Source organism: Lycorma delicatula, chromosome 3, assembly GCF_047948215.1.
Source record: "Lycorma delicatula isolate Av1 chromosome 3, ASM4794821v1, whole genome shotgun sequence".
Taxonomy (NCBI): Eukaryota; Metazoa; Arthropoda; class Insecta; order Hemiptera; family Fulgoridae; genus Lycorma; species Lycorma delicatula.
The window spans coordinates 94,048,906-94,072,038 of record NC_134457.1 but is presented as its reverse complement, the minus strand read 5'-3'; the positions used below and the strand labels follow the sequence as shown (position 1 = coordinate 94,072,038).

The 23,133-nt window shown below is 30.7% G+C and overlaps 1 protein-coding gene across 1 annotated transcript in view; it reads left to right on the top strand.

Moving 5' to 3' along the window:
- LOC142321172 (cell adhesion molecule Dscam2-like) overlaps positions 1-23,133 on the top strand; it is a 348,909-nt gene that overhangs the window by 215,462 nt on the left and 110,314 nt on the right. Inside the window, exon 3 of the mRNA XM_075359167.1 lies at positions 18,794-18,936. Within this exon, the coding sequence (XP_075215282.1) occupies positions 18,794-18,936 (143 nt within the window). The remainder of the gene's footprint in view (positions 1-18,793; positions 18,937-23,133) is intronic.

Below are 23,133 nucleotides of genomic sequence, written 5' to 3'. Positions count from 1 at the left end.
AAAAGCACTAGATGAAAACTTTTCGCTGGGATGACGAAAAAGACGATATTTAAAAAAAATCTCTGTTCCACGTTGAATAAAAGTAGGGGAGATTCTCTCTGATAGGCGTCTGATATACTACCACTTTAAACTAAAGTATAAAATTTCAGTCATGCTCATTTCAAGAAAACATTTTCACGTAATACAACCAGTAAACTTTAAAGTAAAAATATTTTATGAAGCGTTTAGTATTATTTAAAAAAAAGAAGATAAACATGATTATTTTATTTCGAAGATTTTTAATTATTATAATTAATATCTCGTCATAAATTAATGGCTATTAAAGATTTAATTCCTTTTATAACAGCTGTACTTTAATAATTTTGTACTTAAAAATTAATTACTTTCCCTATAATTATCAATCTGAATTGTACAAGATCAGGTAGTGTAAGCAATTATAATTAGGTTTGTGATCTGTCATAAGATACTCGTAGTGTAATCTCAAAATAAAAAATTAAATATTTTTTTTAATCCTGCAAAGAAGTAAATGCATCAAAAATAAATAATTTCCTTACAAGGGGTTAGATGCAGATTTAAACACGAATGTGTACGGCAGAATACTTTACTCCTTACAGGCGGTAAATGCAGTTAGTAATACAATTTTAATATACTGTTTTTAAATTATGTCATATTCCAAGAATATAATAAAATCAGAAAGTAGCGTAAATTAATGATTTTTCACCTTCTCCTTTAAGTGGTTTAATATACAATTAAATATTAAAGGGCATAAACCAACTAAGATTTGCAATTGCCGTATAGCTCCTGTGCAGTTTTACGGCAATTAGAATGCTATTCATTGATTTTTGTAACATAAAAGGCCTCTAGCAATGTTGACGCTGTTATTAATCGTCGATAATTATCATCAACTAATTCAATTATATTTTTAAATCATTTAAACTACTTATAACACTCAATACAGTTAAGCTAATCATCACCGTAAACTTGTGTTAACAAGTGATGTATCTACATTAAAATTGATTGAATATGTATAAAAATAATTAAGTTAGTTTTAATTAATAGAAGATTTTAATGAGTAATAAAATAGAACATTTCATAATTAGCGTACATAGTTATTTTATTTTTATTATTATAATAAACGTTTTCCCGCGTTCGACCACAAAATGATGTAAATCACTCATTGTAAGAATGGCGAAATTCCAAAAATAATGTATTTGTGGAATTAGTAATACACACATTTTATTAACATACATAGCCAATTTTATTTTTATTTGTTTTTTTTTTTTAATATAATAAACATAATTTGAACATGTTCAAATTTGGCAAAGATTGGTAAAGTTGTGGAATCTGATTTGCTGCCAATCCAACTATTATAGGTATCTAGTTTTTATTATCGGGTTAGTGCTAGCATCACCCTTGAGTACCGTTGACTGTATATTAAAATGATTATACCAGTCTTATTCGATACCTTTTTTGAAGAAGAAGATATTTACTTCATAAATAACTGTAAGTTTAAAAAAAATTGTTTGTTCAGTGTCAGGCGGTAAATGCAGTTAGTAATACTGTTCCGTTACACGTCGAGCCGTCCGGTGCTGCGATCTAGTGGGTGCTAGCGCTTACCGGAAAGTTCCGCTCGTACTAGCATTCGGCGCTCAAATATGATCCAAGGTGGTCACGTCATACTCTTAGTCCGGATGGACTCCATTCTTTGTTCGGATGAACGTTAGCTTTAATGTTTTATTTAATTTTATATTTTTTATTTTTAAATGTCAAGTACGTTATGTTACAATTCATTTCATTAATTGTCAAGACGACAATTCATTAAACCATTATTCAACAAGCAACAAGGCGTTGTCTTCATCCATCACCTATGAACATACAGTCCAACCTCGCTCTAAAATCTACCAAATACAATTGTAATATACTGGTTGTAAATGATGTATTCTCCAAGAATATAATAAAATCAGAATGTAGCGTAAATTAATGATTTTTTGACTTACGTTTGTATCTCGCATAACTCAAAAACGATTAGCTGTAGAATGTTGGAATTTTCGATTTAGGACTGTTGTAACATATAGTTATGCACCTCCGCTTTTGATTGCAATCGACTTACCGTAATTTAAACTGTCACAGCGTACTGAAAACAAACATATAAAGAAGTTCTTAACGGGACGGGACATAGTATGTTTCGTTTAACACTAGTACCCACACGTCAATAAAATTCTTTGTTATCGTGAAATTTCAAACATTTTAGCAGTTTTTCATCAGACTTCATATATTATTATTTTTAAATGTTAATAATAGTTATCAGGTCAATAAAATACTAACTGACAGAACGTTATTTTCCATTTAAACAAATACGATTCTTTCATATTGATCTATCCATATATTTGATTTTGAAAATTTTACAAACATTTTATCGAGTTACTTTAAAATATATTTCATAGATATATCGATATTAAAAAATACTATCAATTCGTAATTATAATACGTATACTGATTAAAAGTGTTTTTTAACGGGTATAAAGTTACGTAGGAGACGTAAATTGATTGTATTTAACAATTCAATTTACTACTCATTTATCTTGTAATATGAATTGTATGGAAAATTTTGTCATGTGGGTGACACTATTCAAAATTTAATTAAATCAAATAATAAATCTTTTGTATGTTATATAAACTATTATTATTTTGATATATTTGGCTAACAGGAAGGATGTGGCTTCTTATATGCTTTAGTGACTTGTATTCCGTAATTTATCAACTATTGTTTCTTGCCTTGTCTAGATCAGATTTAGTCATTGTTTTATATTATCTAACTCTGTATATAGTAGTTCGCTTGAATGCACAATTTGAATACTAAATGTAATCAAATTTATGAATATAAGAGAAAGGTTAAATCTACAATTGGAGACTGTTTTTAAATAGAGAATAAAAGTAAAACGTGTTTATATTTATTAAAGTAATCTCAATAAAAAATATATAAATGTATATCAAATTAATTTATTCGTTTCTTATTATAAATAAAAAATTTTAATTGTTATAATATTATTATATCTATAAATTGTAATACTTGATATTAAATCAAGTATACATTGGTATGTACAAGAAAGTTATTAAGACCGTAAGGCAAGAGTTCATTACACCTTTATCAGACTTAATTACATCATTCGCAAAACTTACTTTCAATTCTTCCTATTTCCATAAGTTAGTTATTAAAATTGTCAACTTGACGAATGAATTATAAAACACTTATTACTTAGCAGAAATTCTGGTAGGTATTATATCATAAGTTACTAAACATATTTTCAGTTAAATACTTGTATATAACAGTTTTTTACTTTCTTGTATGAAGTATTGTGATCGCGAAAAATTTCGCTTTTCAGAATTCAACGTAAACATCCATTTTGACCATCCCTGAATCCATTGTGACTAATTTTGGCGTGACATCCATACTTACGTACGTACATAAGTATGCATCTCGCATAACTCAAAAACTATTAGTTGTAGAATGTTGGAATTTTCTATTTAGGACTTTTGTTACATCTAGTTATGCACTTCCCCTTTTGATTGCAATCGACTTACTAAAAATGTCCAAAAAACCCAAAATCCATTTGGATTTTGTACTTTTTTAACTGCAGTATTAAGCCCTCCTTGAGAGCTTTTCAACGACATATCATAAGTGGTACTTTTTCATTGGTTCCAGAGTTATAGCCAAATAAAATTGTAATTAATGAAATATTTGGATCTTACAAGGGAAAGGCATATCAGTTCCAATCCGACTTCATTTCTTTTTTTTTAACTTTTTTTAAAATTTAAGTATAATGATTTATTAATAATTTTATTAACCTCCGATTGTAAAAACATTTTTACAGTAAATAATAAATCAATAATAACAATAAAAAAAGAAATATGAAAAAAAAATCAGAAGTTATTAGTGAAATAAAATTTTATGTACTTTTAAAAATGTGTATATGTAATGTAATAGACATACAAGGAAGTCATGTAGTGTCCACATCAGATTTTTTTTACCAACTTTTCGAAGAAAAGTACGATATTACTTTCGGTCGCACGGTGGCATTGGTGTGGGTGGGGGAGAAATTGAATTTTCTTTATGTTTTGAGGTATGAGGAGTATGTAAATAATATTCGTTAAAAATTGAATTTCCTTTTATATAGATATATAATATTATATTATATACTTGTAAAATAATTCACTGCAGTGTGCTCGTCAAGAAAGAATATTTTTAAACAGTAACTTTAATTATCTTAATGTAGTAATTATGTTAATTATTCATTCCTTAATTTTTTTTTTTTTGCACAACTGATGATGTTGGTTGTTTTTATTATTATTTTATTGAATATATATTGAAAAGAAGCTATTAAAGTAAGTGGAAAACGATTCCTTTTTTTAAACTATACTACTAGTATTATTCTGTAACATATCCTATTTTAAAATATACTTTATCACTGTCTAATTTAACCTAAACTTTCAATATACGTTGAACGATTACTAGTAAATCGATTTCAGTTTAGATAGGACAGCTGAGTGGAGTTAGTAGGAGCGCAGGTACGTTTCATGCAGCAGATTTCTGTTCAAGTAATCAATCAGATATACCCTGATGTGATTTCACATGTTATCCGAACGGTTCTGTATCATTGGGGACAAAGAATTGTACTTTATAACTATTCCATATATATGGAAATTACATTATTAATTTTGTTACTGAAGTTATATTTTTACTGCAATATTTACCTGGAATCAATACTATCTTTTCCATTCTAATATATGTGTATTGAAATATCCCAATGCTTGCACGTGCACACACAAATATACATACACGCGCGCAACTCCCACATATGCACGAATGTATGTAAATTTATATATATACATATAACGCATATTATCTCTGAATATATTATTGAAAATACTGTGTGTGTCTGCGTTTTGACTATCCTGCTACGACAAGGAGCTGCTACAAAAAACTTGAGCAGCTACAAATACAAGATCTCGGCGAAAACTTCTTGAAAACTGGCTAGCTCCTTTCCATCTTAAAAATATACATTAATTAAAATGGATTATTTCTACTTATTTTTACATTAATTAGATGTAATTTTTATTCATTTAATGAAAAAAATAAAAGCAGGTACAAAACTTTCTTAATGTATTATATTTAAGGGCATTACATTTATGCAATGTATTTACGAGTATTTAACAGCTTTATAAGAGTAGTGTGGACCTACTTTAAAAATGTCTGCTATATCTCAGCTGTTTATTGACTGATTTTAACAAATACGAGTAATATTTCATTTTGTTTAAAATAATACAGTTAATATTTATTTTTTATTTTACTTATTTATTTTTTTTATAAAACATGATTTTGAAATTATGAAAATGAAATGATGAAAATTATCTTTACCGAGATATTAAATTTTTTTTGGTGGTTGCCATTTTGAAATTTTTGAATGTAAAACTTTGTAACATATTTGATTTTTAGAGTATATCTTTGTAAAAATGTACACCAAATACTTCAGTCGTTCCTAGGATATAAATTTTTACAGAAAAAATACAAAATGGATATGTCCATTTAAAACGTTAATGCTTAGATTAGGGCATTTGTGTTTCGTATATTTTAATGCCCTTATTCAATATTTCAGATTTTTAAAATACCTCCTACTCGCTCTCACTCTCTCTCTCTTTCTCTCTCTCTCTCTCTCTATACATATATATATATATATATATATATAGAATAAATTGACGAGCCCTTCTCGTTACGCTGTCATTACTATGGTAAGTTTTTTTCTTTCCTAATGTGTTCGTTGCAATCTGTTAAACTAGTGAACAATAAGCAACCCCCCCCCTCCACAGCCCAATGAGATGAGAACGATATGTATGGCATATAAACGAGGTAAGGCATGTACAGATTCAGACCGACCATTCCTGATACGTGTGGTTAATTGAACCTCAACCACCAAAGTACACCGGTATCTATTATCTAGTATTCAAATCCGTATAAAATCAACTAACTTTTCCACGATTTGGACCTAGGAACCTCGAATCCAAAAATCAAATGTTAAACAACTTATTTACGATGACTAGTCCGGTGGGCTACAGTAAAATATGAAATTATTTCTTTGTTAGTTATTAGTCATTATTATATTGTTATTAATTAAACAAGAGAAAATTTAAGCTCTGGTGAGCTAAAGCAATGTATATAATGAATTATTTCACAAATGAAAGGGTTAAATTGTTTTTGCATTATATCAAGTCTGTACAAATAATCCCTGATTATAATATTGAAAGTGTTGTTTTTAGTCAGCATTACTTTCTCTGAGAGTAATTATGTTACTATTCAGTCAGTCCTTGTTAACTATATAAATCACCTTCAATCAGTGAAAGTGTGACTTGTAAGGACTCTATATGAATTGCTTTTTGGTGATGTAAGGATATTAATGTGCAACAATAAATATGAGTTAGTAAAGAAGGAAATCATTTTTATTTTCACTTTCAACACTATTCCTGACATTGGTGTTGTTGAACACCTGAAACTTTGTTGTTTTTTGAGGATAGTATGTCGTTTACGGAAGTTACTTGTGATTCTCATATCATGTCACCAATAATCATTATCGAACTTAAGATTTATCGAATACAATTTCTCGTTTTGATACATTTTTTTATGTCTGATAAAATGAAAAAAATTAAAAAACTTAAAATCTATTTATTTTCAATTACCTAATAATCACAAAAGTTTGAAAATGGTCGCATATTTTTTTTAGCATACGACATTATGTGGTTGATTTATATCTGTTTTTATTCATGTTTAATTAACCTATCGATTATAGTGATTTAAAACTATTTTCCAATGCTTTTATGTTACATTTCTAAAGTTAAAAAATGATTTATAATTAATTTTATTATTGTTAATACAAACGACGCTTGTATCACAGGTGTGTGTGTGTGTGTGTGTGTGTGTGTTGTGTGTGTTTTTGCCTGTCTGTCTGTCTGCCTAATTGTGTGTAAAAAAGTTAAGTCCGCTACAGTTTTGGTTTGTATGTACATCCACCGTCGTCTAACTACTGTTCAATAATTTCTGAACGGTTCTTTTGATTATTTGAAAATCATTCTCACCGAACTATCTCATCAGTAAATTAGTGTAAAAGAAGAGCAATTCTTAGCGCCAAGAATTTACTGGTTTTACGAAACACATATACATGAGTAAACTACTTTTCTTTGCGGTTAATTTAGAACGTTTTTTATAACATTTGGTCGCAGCTTCGTTTTAATTTTTTGCTAACAAGATTCTTAACCTATATGTTAATTTTTTTAAATCAATACTATGATTTATTTATTTATTTTTTTTTACTTATTTATTTTATTTTTATTTTTTCATTTAAGGTAGTAAACTAATTTCAATAAATAATCAGTGATATTAGAAATTTTTTATCTTAACATTTATCTTGCTGTTTAGATGTCAATTATTTTCACTTTTAAAAGTTAAAAATTAAGGATTTCAAATCAAGATATCTTGATTTTGTGCAATATGTACGACAATAGGTGTCCAGCTAATGAAGTTTTAATGTTATAAAGAATCACCTTCATCATCATTGTAAATTACCTCCTGATCATTGCTGATAAAAGGAATTTATCGTTATTCTCAATTTTTCCTTGTCTTTTTATTTTCGTCAGATCACTTTTTTCATCTATATTAACATTACATAAATCTCTCGCTCTATAATTAGACTTCCATTATGCTTTTTTTTTTTGAACCTCAAATACAGTTTTTTTAAAATAACTAATATTAACTAGTAAGCAGAAAAACTTTTCAAAAAAAGGTTATAGGTATTCCAAAAAATTAATGTGTTTTAGTTAAACTATGATCCGAAGGGGGGCTATTACTTCCACTTTTTAAACAAGTTGATTGTTTACTTATAAAGGTTTCTAAGGTCATTAATCAAAATTTCAATAGTACAATAACTCAACTTAATGGAGCTGCTTTATTATTATAAATAATAATAGATTATTATTTACATACACACACACAGAGAGAGAGGGAGGAGAGGGAGAGAAAGAGTGAAAGACAGATACATACATGCGTAACCACATACAATATATTAATGGTTTAGATAACAGTTGAATTGTACTTAAAATAATATAGTAATAGCAGCTGTTATTGACATTAAAATTTGAAGTTATAATATTTCGATATATTACAGTTCATTGAAGTTAGATATTATGATTTCATATTTCAGAGATATGATGGAGCTGATACGATAATCGATTTGACTACGAATCGATTCGTCAGTAATGATATGCACATTGTATCTACATCCATTTTATAAATGGATGTGTTCTCAACCGTTTACCAACGCCTGGCTTTAAAACTTTTAAAGAAAGAGCTAAAAACTTTTAATTTAGTTGGAAAATTTCCCATTTTTTGGGAAATTAGCTACTAATTTTACTCACTCATTCCTAAAGGGAATAAAAAGGTTTCTCTAAAAGCAGTATATTTCTGATACTGTTGAGATACAACCTTGAACTTTTGATGTAATCTACTCTATATAAGTAAAAATAAAACTGTATAATTAACTAGATCTCTTTTATCTTCCTGTGATTTTTATCCTTTTCAAAGAAGTAAAACTGGGTTAAACAGATTATATAATTACTTTACGTCTTAGGAATCCTTTATGGCAGAAGCTTGGAATCCAATCCGGATGTTATTTACAATTCTTTGATTGTAACCTTTTACTCCTTTTACCTTTTACCTTTTAATTTTACTCCTGGTTGATCTGTGTATTTTTTCCGCAGTTTCCAGTTATCTTGTATATCATTATTAAATTAGAATCTCAGGAAACTTTGTTCCTAGTTCTAGTACGAAATGAATGAGTACCATGTTACATTGGTTGATTACCAAGTCAGGAGTTATTCCCAGATAATTCCCAGACAATTGGGATTCAATAGAAGCCTGAAACAATAATATTCATCCAGATTTGTCAAGAACTATGGATTTTCCGCTTGAGTGCAAGCTCTGATCTCTTCCTTAACACGACAGTAAGAGACTGAAATGTGATTAAGGGTGAATACGCGGACCGTTAATTCCATACTTTTTCGTAAGTAGTGGAAAACGTTTGAGAACGGTACCGTTCAAGTCATACAGTAAAACTGAAAACATTTAACCTGAAATTACAAATAAGAAATAAATTTTTCTCAGTAACCAGTAATTGGCTAGTAGTGAAAAAAACAACTTTTCAAATACTCAACTTAAAAACAAAATCATGTTATGAGTCACGACAGAAGCGTTCAAAATTGAAAAAAATATGTCTTACCACCCCTGGATAAAAAAACATATACGATTTATACTACATTGAAGTTTTTTCTTTTCTACGTGTTTATAAGAAAACGTGTATTTTAAGAAAAAAAAGTATTTTGACAAAAATGTATTTTATTTTAAGAAAGCTTAGGGAATTAAGAACAATTACGAATAAAACGTACCTCATATTTAATCTGATTTCTCAATTGGGAAATTTCAACTTTTCCCTGTGATTTTTTATCCTTTTCAAGGAGATGAAACTGGGTTAATCAGATTCTATAATTCTTGTGTGCCTTAAGAATCCTGTGTAGCAGAAACTTTAAAACCAGTTCGGATGTTATTTAAAATTCTTTAAAAATATAAAAAAGTGTTTTCTAATATTTTAATTTTATGCTGGTTGATCTGTGTAATATTTCGGCAATGTCCAGATATCTTGTGTATCATAAATACGAATAGAAAAAATAGAATTTTTTTTTCTTGATGATATCGTCACAAAAGCTTCAAGCTTGTGCGTGGGATGTAGAAATGTAGCGTATAAAAAATGCCATGCCTGACCGGGTTCGAACCCAAGACCTCGGATGAAAGGCCGAGACGCTACCAGTCGCGCCACGGAGGCTCGTGTGAGTGGTATTTAAGAACAAAGTTTTGATATATTACAACAATGCTCAATCAATAATTTCAAAACATTTTTAAGTGATTGGTTTCAATAAGACGGCTATTTAAAAAACAAAAAATTTCAGATCGTTGTAATAATATATTTTTGCGTTTAACTGTTTCTTTTAACAACATTATTAACGTAAGTACACAGCTTCACGATTTTATTAAACAATAAGATAAAGAAAGAAGTGTTAAGTGAAGAAAAATGTTCCATTAAAGCGGGAGAAATTTTCGGGTATTTGTTAAAATAAGTATTTTTTTTTTAATGTTCTTCAATAGTGTGAAATAGCTGGATAAATAGAAACGTGTATCGTATCTTTTGTATAATTGAACCAACTGAACTTTTCTGTCAAGTCATCTGAGATTCCAACCCGTGTTAAACTAAAGCGAGCCAAATTTTATAGTAAAACATTTTCACTTTATACGTTTTCAGTTGACTTTGTAGCCATTTCCAGGAACTGGTGCTGCTGTTCTCATCCTAGCTTCAGCTGATGTTAGTGACAGATTTTGCATAAATTTGATACATATGTATAATGTATTCGAAAACATATGTTGGATTTGAGGTGCTTTTTTTAGTAGATCGTTTATAAATATAAAGTTCAAGTTAATTAATACACAGTCCTTTTTTATGTGTTGTAGAATATCAAGGTTGTCGTCAATGTTGATGAATCTCTGATTTGCGTTCATGAAATAGTTCGGAAATATCTACTGTATTGCCGTAAAGGTCTTTTAGGGGGCTATTTCATTTTTTTGTACTGAACCTGCGTTCCGTTTGACCAGAATAAAACACTGAAATCCTTTATCTCCCGTATTCAAGTTAAAACCGCTCTGCAACACAGAATAAACACAAATATTCACCTACGACAAACATATTCACAGTCAGTCATACGTGGGTATAAATACATTCTGACCCCATAGGAGAAGATATTGATCGCCTTGTCACGATCCCATACCTCCCCTTCCGTTCCTAGCCATGACGGACTTTACGGAAGGTCGTCTTTTAGACCCACTAAACTTGTTAACACAACACAGTCATCAGTTTGGCGTCTGTCAGAGTGCCACCGATACAAATGCCTCGGCAGACATTTCCATCAGAGTATTTGCTCAATCTACTGTCGCCTGTATGTGGTCTCTTCCAACCACGACTACCTACTGTAACTTACGACTCTCACCTATCAGATTAACAGATTTACGAAAGCGCCACCCCCGCGCATTTCTCTAACACCGACGATTTAACATTGATGACAACATCTTATTGTATTACTGGAACGCAAGACAATGTGAACTAATATTATTATGCCTAAACAACATACTAATGTTATGTCTGACCGTCATAATCAAGAATGTACCAGATTAAAAACAAAAGACAAATTAATTTTACAACCGAATATGAACACGACAAACAATTTAATTTTCTTGATTACATCGCTATAAAAAAAAAACCAACGTAACATACTTTCAAAGTTTACAGAAAAATAACAGCAGAAATTCATTTATTTCTTAAAACAGCCAACTTCACATAAAGAGAATTCAGTAAATCAAAAGCAGAAGCGCTTTTGATTTTCAGGATTCTTAACACACCCATGTTTACTGAAAACTTCATAAAACAACTCAACACTACGACATTAATAACATATTAATTAATATAATATTACACTGATTAACATCCTTCTACATAAAGTAAATAAAAGTAGAATAAAAAAATAATGAAACCACAAATACATCACTTTAACATATCTTAACAAACACTTGGAGGTTATAGTTAACAAATTAAAACATCTGAGTACGATGTGTAGCGTTCAAAAAAACAAACAAGACAAAATATTATACACAAAACCGAAATTAATAATAATAACCTTGAAGTTTCACACACGCGCGCACACACAACTCTCTCTCACTCAGTCTGTCTCACTCATTCACCATTCACCCACTTATTCACCCTTCCCGCACCCACTCACTCACTCTTTTTTCGGGACTACATAAACATACAAATATAAACTAAATTTAAAAAAACAATTCAAATCCCACACATTTTCGACCACATGATGAATAAAAAATATCCGCCACTAGTACCACTAGCTGACGCCAAAATAAAAAAAGTAACTTCCTCCCCAGTAGCTCCTCGCCCGAAAAGGTAAGAAATGTACAGGGAAGCTAGTCAGACGGATACGGAGACATCGACTGTCCGTAGATGGCAGGAGAGATGAAATCATCAGGACAGTAGGACCTACAACCTGATCCCGGACCTCCCGAGATGGTTAGCCTGCAAACACTGGGAATTGGGATACGAGTTGACTCAGTTCCTTACCGGTCGCGGGTGCTTCAAAGTATACTTGTGCGCATGGATCTTGAGACTGTCTGTAGAATGCAATTTTTGCGGGGAGTAGAACACCGCAGAACAGATGGTGTTCATGTGTAATCGGTTCCTGGAGCATAGGGAGGCATGCAGAAGAGAAATCGCCGTGCTTACCCCGGAGAAATAATGGAGACTATGCTGTGGACCGTACAGATTTAGCACACCTGTCCACGATGTTTGTGAAGTTTATCCATTCGTAGATGGTAAAAGTGCAGGGATGAATAATTCCCCTTAATTTTCTCGTAAGGCTGTGTTCATATTAAGCAGGCCGGCTTTAAGGTAGGCGTAACAGAAAAAAAAAGATTAGAAAAGCAGTACATTCATCTAAAATTTGGTCATCTAAAAATGGTTGCAAAATTAACCGAAAATATTTTTAAGAAAGTTGTTAGAAAAGTATTAATATATAATTTGTTCCAGTTAGTCGTTATAATAATTTATAATATTAAATATGCTTTAATAATTATTACTTTTTATACAGTCTTTTAACAAATTTATGGAACGTTGAAATTATACTCTCGGAAAAGCAGTTCAACAATGAGATATTTTATTCGTTGTCGTTTATAATTCATACAGATGTTCTTAAAATAAATTATAATCCCTAATAATAAACCGAGAATAAAGAATAGACTTTAATAAGGTATAAAAATTAATTTTTTCATCCAGCGATACGTTGTTATAGCTTTTCAAAAACAAACTTTTTTTCTAACTCATACTGTAGTTTATTTGGATAATCTAAATGACAATATAATAAGTACAATAGATTTTATTTTATATAATAAAAAGTTTTGAATTTCTTTTTTCTTACCATTAAGAGGATGAAACAAATAGATTTTCTAATTATTGGAGAAGAATAACACTCGCTCAGGACACCCTAACGTATATTACCACATTGGTTGAAATTGTATAAATACTATTCAACACCCTTATGAAGCATGGATCAACCAATACGCTTATCAAAAGCGTATACCTAAGTTACCTAACTAAGCGTACCTAAGCGTGTACCTAAGTTAAAATTATAATACATTTTTATTGTTGTTTTTAGTATAAAAATAGAAATTTATTACGCGTATAATTTATAAATATTAATTTTCTGTTCAAAATTTAAATACCATTATGTTTATTCAGAAATTTGGTCAATAAAATTTTGTAGATGAATGCCTTTTAAAAAACTCTTGTAAAGAAAGTACATTAAATACTTCGTATGTTATTTCTCCCCTTTCAAACCACTTTTAAGTATGTTTAGTCGGAAGCATTACCAAACACTATCAAAGGGTGTGTTTGACAACTCATGTAAAGCGAACCTCGCATGAATAAAATCAGTGGGCTGTGCCACCTCAGGTCTCGGTTCAGAAAAAAAATACATTTTTTTTATTAAAAGAAAGCAAACTTTTTTCGTAGATAGATTTTGTTATTTAAAATAAAGACAAATTATAATAATTATTATAAGTAACTAAATAAGTTCATAGTAACGGTAATATAAGTTAGAAAAGGAAAAAGAAATTCCGAATGGTTATTATTAAAGAAACTTTATTATCACTGTACGCTTATAAGTTTTAAGGGAAGTAGAAACCGGATGAAAATTGTGTTTATTTTTTTATTTATTAACTCATTAAGTAATTAAATTTTTATTATTTCAATTAATACTTTAAAGTATATTTACGAAAAAATACTGACAACGATTTGATGAACTTTTCCGGCATTTACATACAATTTTAAATTTGCTCTTCCTTTATTGGTGAATTTGAAAATGATTGTATTATCGTAGTCTTATTTACATGTAAATAAGAATAATAAATAACGCACATAAAAAAAAAAAATTTATGAGAATTAAAAAAAAAACATTTAACCTCTTAAGTAATTTATTTAATTAAATTCTTATGACAATCTGAAGGCTTCTTTTATATTCTTCACACTTAAGCTGTGTCTAAAGTGTAAAGTTATGTGTATAAATTCACAAAATAATTTATGTGGTTTATGCACTTTAAAAAAAATTAAAAAACAACAAAAAGACGCACAATAATCAAACAGACGTAAATCGAGATAATGGACATAATCTGAAATAAACAAAGCCAGCAAATTATAATTAATTATTTTAAACAAAGCCAGGAAAAAGCGTTCGTGGAAAATTACTACTCCTACTTTTGAAAATCATACTATAATTTGATTTTCTATTTAGCGCCTGATAACTAGAGAACAGTTTTTATCCAGTATTTTAATAAAGAAAAATACTAAAACAAAATTCAGTTTTATTTCTTCTATATTTCACTCGTTGGAATCTATCTCTTACAGAACATTGTTTAGATTTCTAGTGTAGCTTCATAGAAATAAGGTATACACGCTCTTCTCATTCCTGAAGTGAGTACGCTAATAGTGTGTTAATCTGATCTGTTGATCTGCCTTTCCAGGCAGATCATTTTTTTCAATACTTCATCTTTCAGCTCAATGCTGGAATTTCTCTAAAACTTTATTTTTCGTTCTAGGTAATCCATTATTCTTATTTTTACGGTAGTCTGACGTTTCAGAGTCACTTATCACACCATCCAAAGTAGAGAATGTAAAATGAGAACTGGTCCTTGGCCACATTAATTCTACTTTTAAAAAAGTTAAAATTTCGCTAAAAAAATGTAATATTGGTTACACCTAAAAAGTCTAAATGTACAAATGTAAATGAGGATTAATTATAGTTACCTTAAATCTAATTATGTTACATCAAATGTTAAATAGAATCCTACTCTGGTATAATTCCAGCTATTATTAAAAATTTTAAACCTTTCATAATTTAAATTAGAATACAACATTCAGTTTTGAAAACGAATCCACTCGATTATGGTTTTTTCCTAGTAGATTTCATAAACTACGAAAATCAAACAGTAAGGGTAAAATAAAATTACAACCCACTTGTAATTTATTTAATTAATTCCGAAGTTATTAATATAATCTAACCAACTAGCCAACGCTCGCTTCGTTCCCTTGTCAAGGTTAGCGAACGAAGCGAGCGTAGGTTAAGTTTAGTTAAATTATATTTATAATTATAACATGAGCAAAGTTAATTTATTCTTAAATTAGTCCATTTATATTTTATTGTATATATTTATAGTGGTGGTCGTATAACCCATGAGGTGGTCGTATAACCACAAATTTGTTCTTGCCATGGTGTCCTTCCTGAGATAATAGCGGTTGTAAATATGAGGTTTATTTTCTGAGAATAATGTTCTTTTCAATTTTGAAGATTGTCTCTTCGTGTATCGATTGTGCCAACTACAGTATATACTGTAGTATAGAATATATTGTAATTGGCATCTTTTTGTGTGTCAAATTGATGAATGGCTTATATTAGTTTTACTTCAGCAATGGAGACATTACAAGTTCTATAAAGACAATTGTTACTTAAATTTAAATTATCTTTAATTTTTTAAATAAAAAAACGTAACACCCTGCTTCAAGAGTATAACTAAATTTAACATAGAACTTTTAATATACAACAAAATTTTAATTAGTATATCTTCTAACTAATCACACACAGATACAAATACATTATTGATGTAAACTTACATTTGGACTATTTGCGAACATGAAGAAATTTTCATAACGATTCAGCTTCGTACGCTGGTTGAGTTCATATGTTTTGAAAAAGGATTAACGATTACATTTTACAAAATAAATTTTTTTACGTTTACAGTGTTCTAATATTATATAAGTCAGCCTTAATTTTATTAAAAAAAAACCATTCCTGAATTTTTAATTCTTAACAAATAAGCATTCATTCTATTTTTACTTAACTCCTCCCACATCTGAGATCAGAAGTGTTACTTCTTAAAATCACTTAAATGATACATTATTTATAACTGATAATAATCACTGTATTGGAACATTTAAAAAAAATTTTTAATTAAAACTAATAGTTTATTTATTTGATAAGTATTTAAATTTTGTAAATGGTGAAGACAGATAGATAGAAATGGTATTTGTTTTTATATTTTCAATAAGTCGAACTGCTGAAAAATCAGTTACCCAATTTAAAATTACAAAATATATTTAACGTTAATATAACACCTGTAAAGTTTAAAAATATTAAAGAGCAGATAAAAATTATTGTGGATCCTGTAATATAGTTTTGTTGATCAGATAATTCAAAACTTTTGATAAGTCGAAGAAATTAAAAAAATGTCGGGGAGTAGTTTATGAGAATCGGATGGAACGGACAGGAGTCTGATTATTTATTATGAACGTGATACGTACTAGTGAACGTTTAGTAATCGTATTTATTTATGATTTTATACTTTTAATTCGTTGTTGTCATTAATTTTTTTATTCAGTTATATTTAGTTCACACAATTATGAAAGTTTTACGTTAAAAAAAGGTGGTATAATTTTTTTGCAATCATATCCAACCTTAACATTGTTAATATGTAAACGTAACTAAAAGAAATAAACAGATTTACACTGTTAGGAATTCTGTATAAAGATCTTGTAAAACGGATAAGGGATAGGTTAGATTCTTAGGTTGCGCATCGCATCCAAAATGCCGACTGCAGTTTAATTTGTATTTTGCGGGGTTGTTGTGTTTTGCTTGAACTCTAATTGTAGGTGACCGCAGGAGGGTGGCAGTGGCATTTATCCCCACAGTTAGAGATAAGTACAGAGTTCTAAGATCTTGAAAGGCATAGTTCATTTTGTGTGAAATAAATTACCGCCTACGAAATCGTGAGAGCTCTGTCCAGCTGTTCATTAAGTCACACTTGTTGCATGCTTTTACTGTCTTGAAGACTTTTTTCTTGTAATGAATGCCGTTTACGTGATAACCTAATTGAAGCTTTTGTTTATTTTGAATCTTGCCAGAAATAGAAAATAGTAATGTTGAATTTATTTAATCGTAGTTTAGTGAAAATAATTTTTATATTGTGTTATCAAACAAGAATGAACCTTCTTACGAGTGGCAAATGATTATTACTACTAATTATTAGATATTTGTGATAAATTTCCTTTATTCGTTAGTTTGAATCACTACAAATTATCTCTTCGCTAGAAAGTTTCTGTTTTTTGAAGTTGTTTCAATTTACTTATTTCCAGAATGTTTGAAAAGAGTTTAGGTTAGTTTTTATATTGTACTTTTAATTTATATTTAAATTTAATTTATTTATTTTTTATATTATATTAAGGTTAGAAATATGAACTTCTTTATAATTGTAAAATAAGGTATTAATTTTTATTTTTGTAATAGAAAAGAAATGCTTAATTCCATTCTTTGCTAGGAACTTGTAACAAAATATTATTCATTGCTATTGTTTCTTAGGAGAACTTTCAAAAAATTACTATTACTCCCAAAAGTATTAACTTTTTTTTTTGTTTTTACTACTTTTAGTTTAGTTTTGAACAGTAATTTTCAAGATACAATTTCTGATTTATTATTCTGTATCTGAGTAGATATGTATGAAAGATGATGTCACTGGTTTACTTACTTATTTATGAAGCTTAAAACATCATTTATGCTTCATAATAAATGAGATCAGACAATTGAAATGTTTTCGTATTCTGAAAGAAGAAATGTGAAGTATGGTGCAATATATCAAGGGATACTATTTATACTGATAATTGAAATCAGCAAAATGCAATTAATTGATGTTTATAGGAATTCCTACACTTTAATTTATAAAGTACACATATCACTGTGGCAGAGTGGTAACAACTCTGCCTTTCTTCTGAAAGATTCTAGGTTTGAATCTCCATGAGGTACGGCATTTTTCATTCTCTATAAATGTCATTTTTCTTTCATAATTAATTGTAATTGAGCATTTGGTCCTAATTGCTAAAATAAAAAAAAGACAATCTTAATAATCATTCTATTTTTTAGTAAATAATAAGACCTGAAATATCTTTATTTTCAATTAATGTAGTATAATCATTTATATGTTTTCTATGTAATATCATATTTACTTATTTATTATTATTATTTACTATAAGCTTGATGTAACATGTGTGTAGGAGAAATATGAAATATAGGTTTTATGGCATATGAAAAATTGTGAAGCATAATCTTAACTTATATTGCAGAATATGTTAGAGAAAGAGTAATTTTCATTGAATATCATACAAAAATGTCAAAACATGTTTACACTTTAAAAAGAATTATAATTAAGTAATGCAATTATATATTAATTGAGCTTTCTGACACAAATACATATTTTAGGTAATTAATATATCCTTTTGTAGTAGAATTATTCCTACATTTCTGTTATTGTCACAGGTTTTAAAGTTCTTGGAAATTCCATTAAAATGTCATTGAATAATAAATTCAACTTATTTTGTGTTCATTAATATGATTTTATTATAATTAGAGTGTTTATAAACTTTATATAGCTAAACTGTATTGTGAACTTGTTACTGCTAAAAAAAAATTTAATATGATTTAAAATAGATTTAATCCTGAAAGATTTCCAGTTTCATTTAAATTAAATTAAGTATCTTGTTTATTTCAGGGAAGTGTTGCATAATGGAAGCCTTTATTTTCCTCCATTTGCTGCTGAAAACTTTCGTCCAGATATTCATTCTACTACTTACCGATGTATTGCTTCTAATCCAACTGGGACAATCATTTCACGAGAAGCTAATCTTAAACCAGGTTAGTGCTAGGCTTACCATATTTTTTTGGGTCCAACCCAGGACATATTTTTGAAATTAAAAGTCTTAAGAAATTACTAAAACATTAAACTTTATTTTTTCAGTTATGTTTTTCACTAGATATGACTTTTTTAAGAAATAGCTTGTTTGTTTTAATTACATCATAAAATTCACAACAAGAAAGCTCTGAATTAATTTTAATATTTAGCAGATGTTTAAAAGTAGATACTGAAAGTCTACCACTTTCTGCGGACGAAATGTTTCTCGTAATTGAAAACACTCTCTCAACTGGAGCAGATGTCTCAGGCAATGACATCGCAAACTCAACCATTTTAGAAATATTGCAACATGAAATATCAGCCTTTTGAAACACCTTAAAAATTTCTTTCCACTTCTCCTCAATAGTATCTGGTACTTTTTTCAGAATTTGAATCACAACCTACCCTTTCATTTTGAATTACCTGGTTCAACAGTGTATGTTCATCAAATAGGTCATCAATATTTATGGAATCTTTTATAATTTCAATAACAACTTGTGCGCTGTCTTCTAAATCAGACCAGGCAATTTCAGTTTCTAAATTTATCCACTGAAACTTACTAACTTTATCAAAACTGGTTCTCCACAACTCTAAGTATTGGATACTAGAATTATAAAAATTGTCTATGCTTAAAAAGAATTTTTGTTTCCTGAACATCATTATTTTCTTTTAGAGTGCATGGCAATTCTTTGGCAGAAGATGGTATAAATTTATTGGTTTTTCTTTTCTGAAGTTGACTTAATTCAGAATATATCTGAAATGCTTCTGTTGCTGTAATAGAATTAGCTTCCAATTTAAAAACTAGATTATTAAATAACCTTAGACTACCATTTAAAATTTTTTAAAACAGTTCCCTTAATAGATTTTCAAAAAATTAAATTATAATTTTGGGCATTTGTCACAAGATAAGAAGTATGATTTTAGGCCATCAAAAATGAAAAGAATTCTTTCTATTGCAGGTAACAAACTAAGGAATCTTTGTGCTGCTAAGAGATAATATTTTTTTGTAATCTGTTTCCAAAAATTCAGAGAAGTTTCATTACTCTTACGGTATATGTGTGAAAATGTTTATCAATTTTTATAACAGTAACTTCTATGTCCAGGGTTAGAGAATCAATTGCTGTTTGTACTGAATTGTGTACCATGTGGGCTTAACTACCAATTTTTAAATTAGGTCTATCTAAATCACTTTGAACTTTTCTGAACACATTTTCATTCCCCTTTCTCTTCACACCACCAAAATTACTGTTAGTGTTATCAGCAGTATAAAAAACCAACTTTTCTTCAAGTTTGTATTTTTTCACACACTGCAAAAGATACTGAGTCAAAATTTGAGCAGTTTCACCTGATATTTACATCGAAATCTAAAAGTTTAACTTGAATTCCCTCCTCCAAACTGAAATATCTTACAACAATTGGAACAAGTTTTACTTCACTTCTGTTTGAGCTATCCATTGTTACTGTTACATAAACCATTTGGTTTGCTTTGCATTTCTCCCACCATCATCCCATTCAATCACCCTAAAGCAAAAGACCGAATGTCTGTGGCACAAACGGCTACTGAGCGTTGAAACAGTTTAGCGACCAGTGTCCAAAATTGCTCCTAGAGCTTACCTAACAGCATGAGCGGACTAAGCGCGGTGCCATACACCACCGGCTTACGTGTCGCAACCACTCACTTGTCATGTATTTACTAAAATGGGTAGGCATACCCCGTCAACTACTAAAAATATATATGTCATCCATAAATTAAAATTTACTTTGTTTAGACAGCAACTTGCTGCCATGCCTAGATCCCTGAATGCCAGCAAGTTCCTATCCACCATATTAAAGCACTTGGAGCCTTAATTGGCTGGTGGTCAGCCATATATATCTCTAGATTAGCTTCACACAGCAGTGTGGTAAGAGTCATTTCCCTTAGGTAAACTACTGATGTAGGTTGAACAAAGCAACTGTATTAAGGAACTCCCACACAGTCCGATAATGCGGCTCTTGCCACTTGTGAGTGGCCAATTTTCCCCTTGGTCTCTAAGTTCCAGGATGGCCTGTTCTCTGCTCCCCGCAAGAGCAGGGCAGTCAAACATCAGATGTTCATTTGACTGGACCTCCCCACAGATGCACAGCTCATCAGCTGCTAGGCGGAACCGAAACAGATATTGGTTTAAATTAACATGGTTGGTGAGCACCCGGGCACCCATTGCCCTTAAAAAGGAGCTCGAGATATACCATCCCCCAGATCCTGTATAAATTTAGTGAAGAATCTTTCCTTAGTCATGGTGTCCCAGTCCAACTGCCATGCTTCCATCGCGAGGCTCTGCAGCCTCTTCTGCAAGCGGGAGATGGGCAACTGAACGAAATTTAGATCCAGTGCATTGTGATCACCATTCTGCTCTGGTACTGGTGCAGCCCGAAACCACATCAAATACCTCAGCCTCTTCGCAATCTCCACATGGCCGCCCAAACTTTCACCACTAAATCTCACTATATTGAGAGCTTTCCCAATATAGTGGTAGGCTTGTTAAGGTTGTTTTAACACCAGTGCATACATTTAAGGCTCTGTGCTGGGCAGCTCCATAAATTTTGAAGAAGTGTTCTATTCATATCCAACTTATGTACACAAACAGACGCTGCATATGAGGTCATGGCATTGAAGACACCTCGGTACATCTGTACATTTGACAGCTCGACAACCCATAGTCCTTCCGAGCAATCCTCCTAAGTTTGCATCACTGAGATGGCGTCCACCGCTACTTGCCTAATTTGGTTGCTTAACAGTAACTTTTTATCAAACAAAACACCTAGGTTCTTATGAATTCTAACTCGGTTGATTACACAGCCTCTATATTTAATATGGGGGTTACGACTGTGTGATAATGTTTCTGCACCCTTGAGAAGCATAAACTTCATCTTGGGCACAGAAATCTTTAAATTTTGGATATCCATCCAACCCTCTGCAGTTGACAACACCGCCTGCGCCTGGTCTTCTAGCTGTGATTATGAATTACCACAAACTAAAAGGAGGCAGTCATTGGCGAAAGCCTGGGTCGTGACCTCTTCTGGAAATGTCAGTCTCAGAACTCCATCGAATACCAGGTTCCACAGCAGGGGACCGAGAACAGAACCCTGTGGGCTTCCCCTGGTAATGGATTTTTCCACAACTTGGTGTGGAAAAATCCTTAGACAGAGGTGTGCGGTTAGACAAATAGTCACGTACCACGGCCTACAGGGCTACAGGAACATTTCGGTGTTCCAACTCAAAGAGGACAAAACTCCAGCACAAGGAAGGAAATACTGCCCCTGTATGTTTATAAAAATTGCCAAAACATACAGTCGGTCCTTTCCACCTTGGCAAGAGCATTTAAGATGCAATCCTCAAGTGCGAACCCCTTTTGTGAAGCCATGCTGGCTTCGATTTAGAAAACGGTTCACCTCAATGCTACCCTAGAGCCATTTCCGCAACTTGCCTTAGGTTATAGCAACCCAAATCTGGAGCTCTTAGACCGCCTCCGTAAACGTTCTCTATGTTATAAGCCTATGATCGCTCACACTGGCCTCGGGCCAGACAGTCCAATTACTTGTACTTTGTAGCAAGTCACCCATCACGAAAGTGACGCCGATGTAACTTCCCCAGTTCGGAAGAGAAAGTTGGAGATTGTTCTACATTGTTAATCAAGTAGAGGTTCCTGGCTTCAACGAACTGTTTGAGACCAGCACCTCTGGGGTCAGGGTATATTCAGGTGTTCAGGTATGAACACCTTCTGTGGGAAGGTGTTCATATCACGGTATCTTCTTGTCAGAAGCTTGAGCTTTAGAAATGGTAACAGATGGTAATTCAGACAAATTTTCTTCATTGCCAAAGTTTTTATAATATCTATGCTTTCATTTCTTATGATTATATTTTTAATCATTATTGAATTCACATTTGTCATTTCAAATCATTTGTTATAATTTGGAACCCACTCAGGATCAGTGTCTGTGCCATCAGTAAGTTCAACATTATCTACTTCTTCATTACCTTCTTTGTTACTTCTTTGATCATTCAGGACATCCTCAGACTGTTCCAGTAACAAATTTCTTATATGATCACAACTTAGTTCTGTTTCAGCCATTTTTACTTTTGTAAATTTTTAACTATGTCCAAATAAGTCACTATAAGTAAG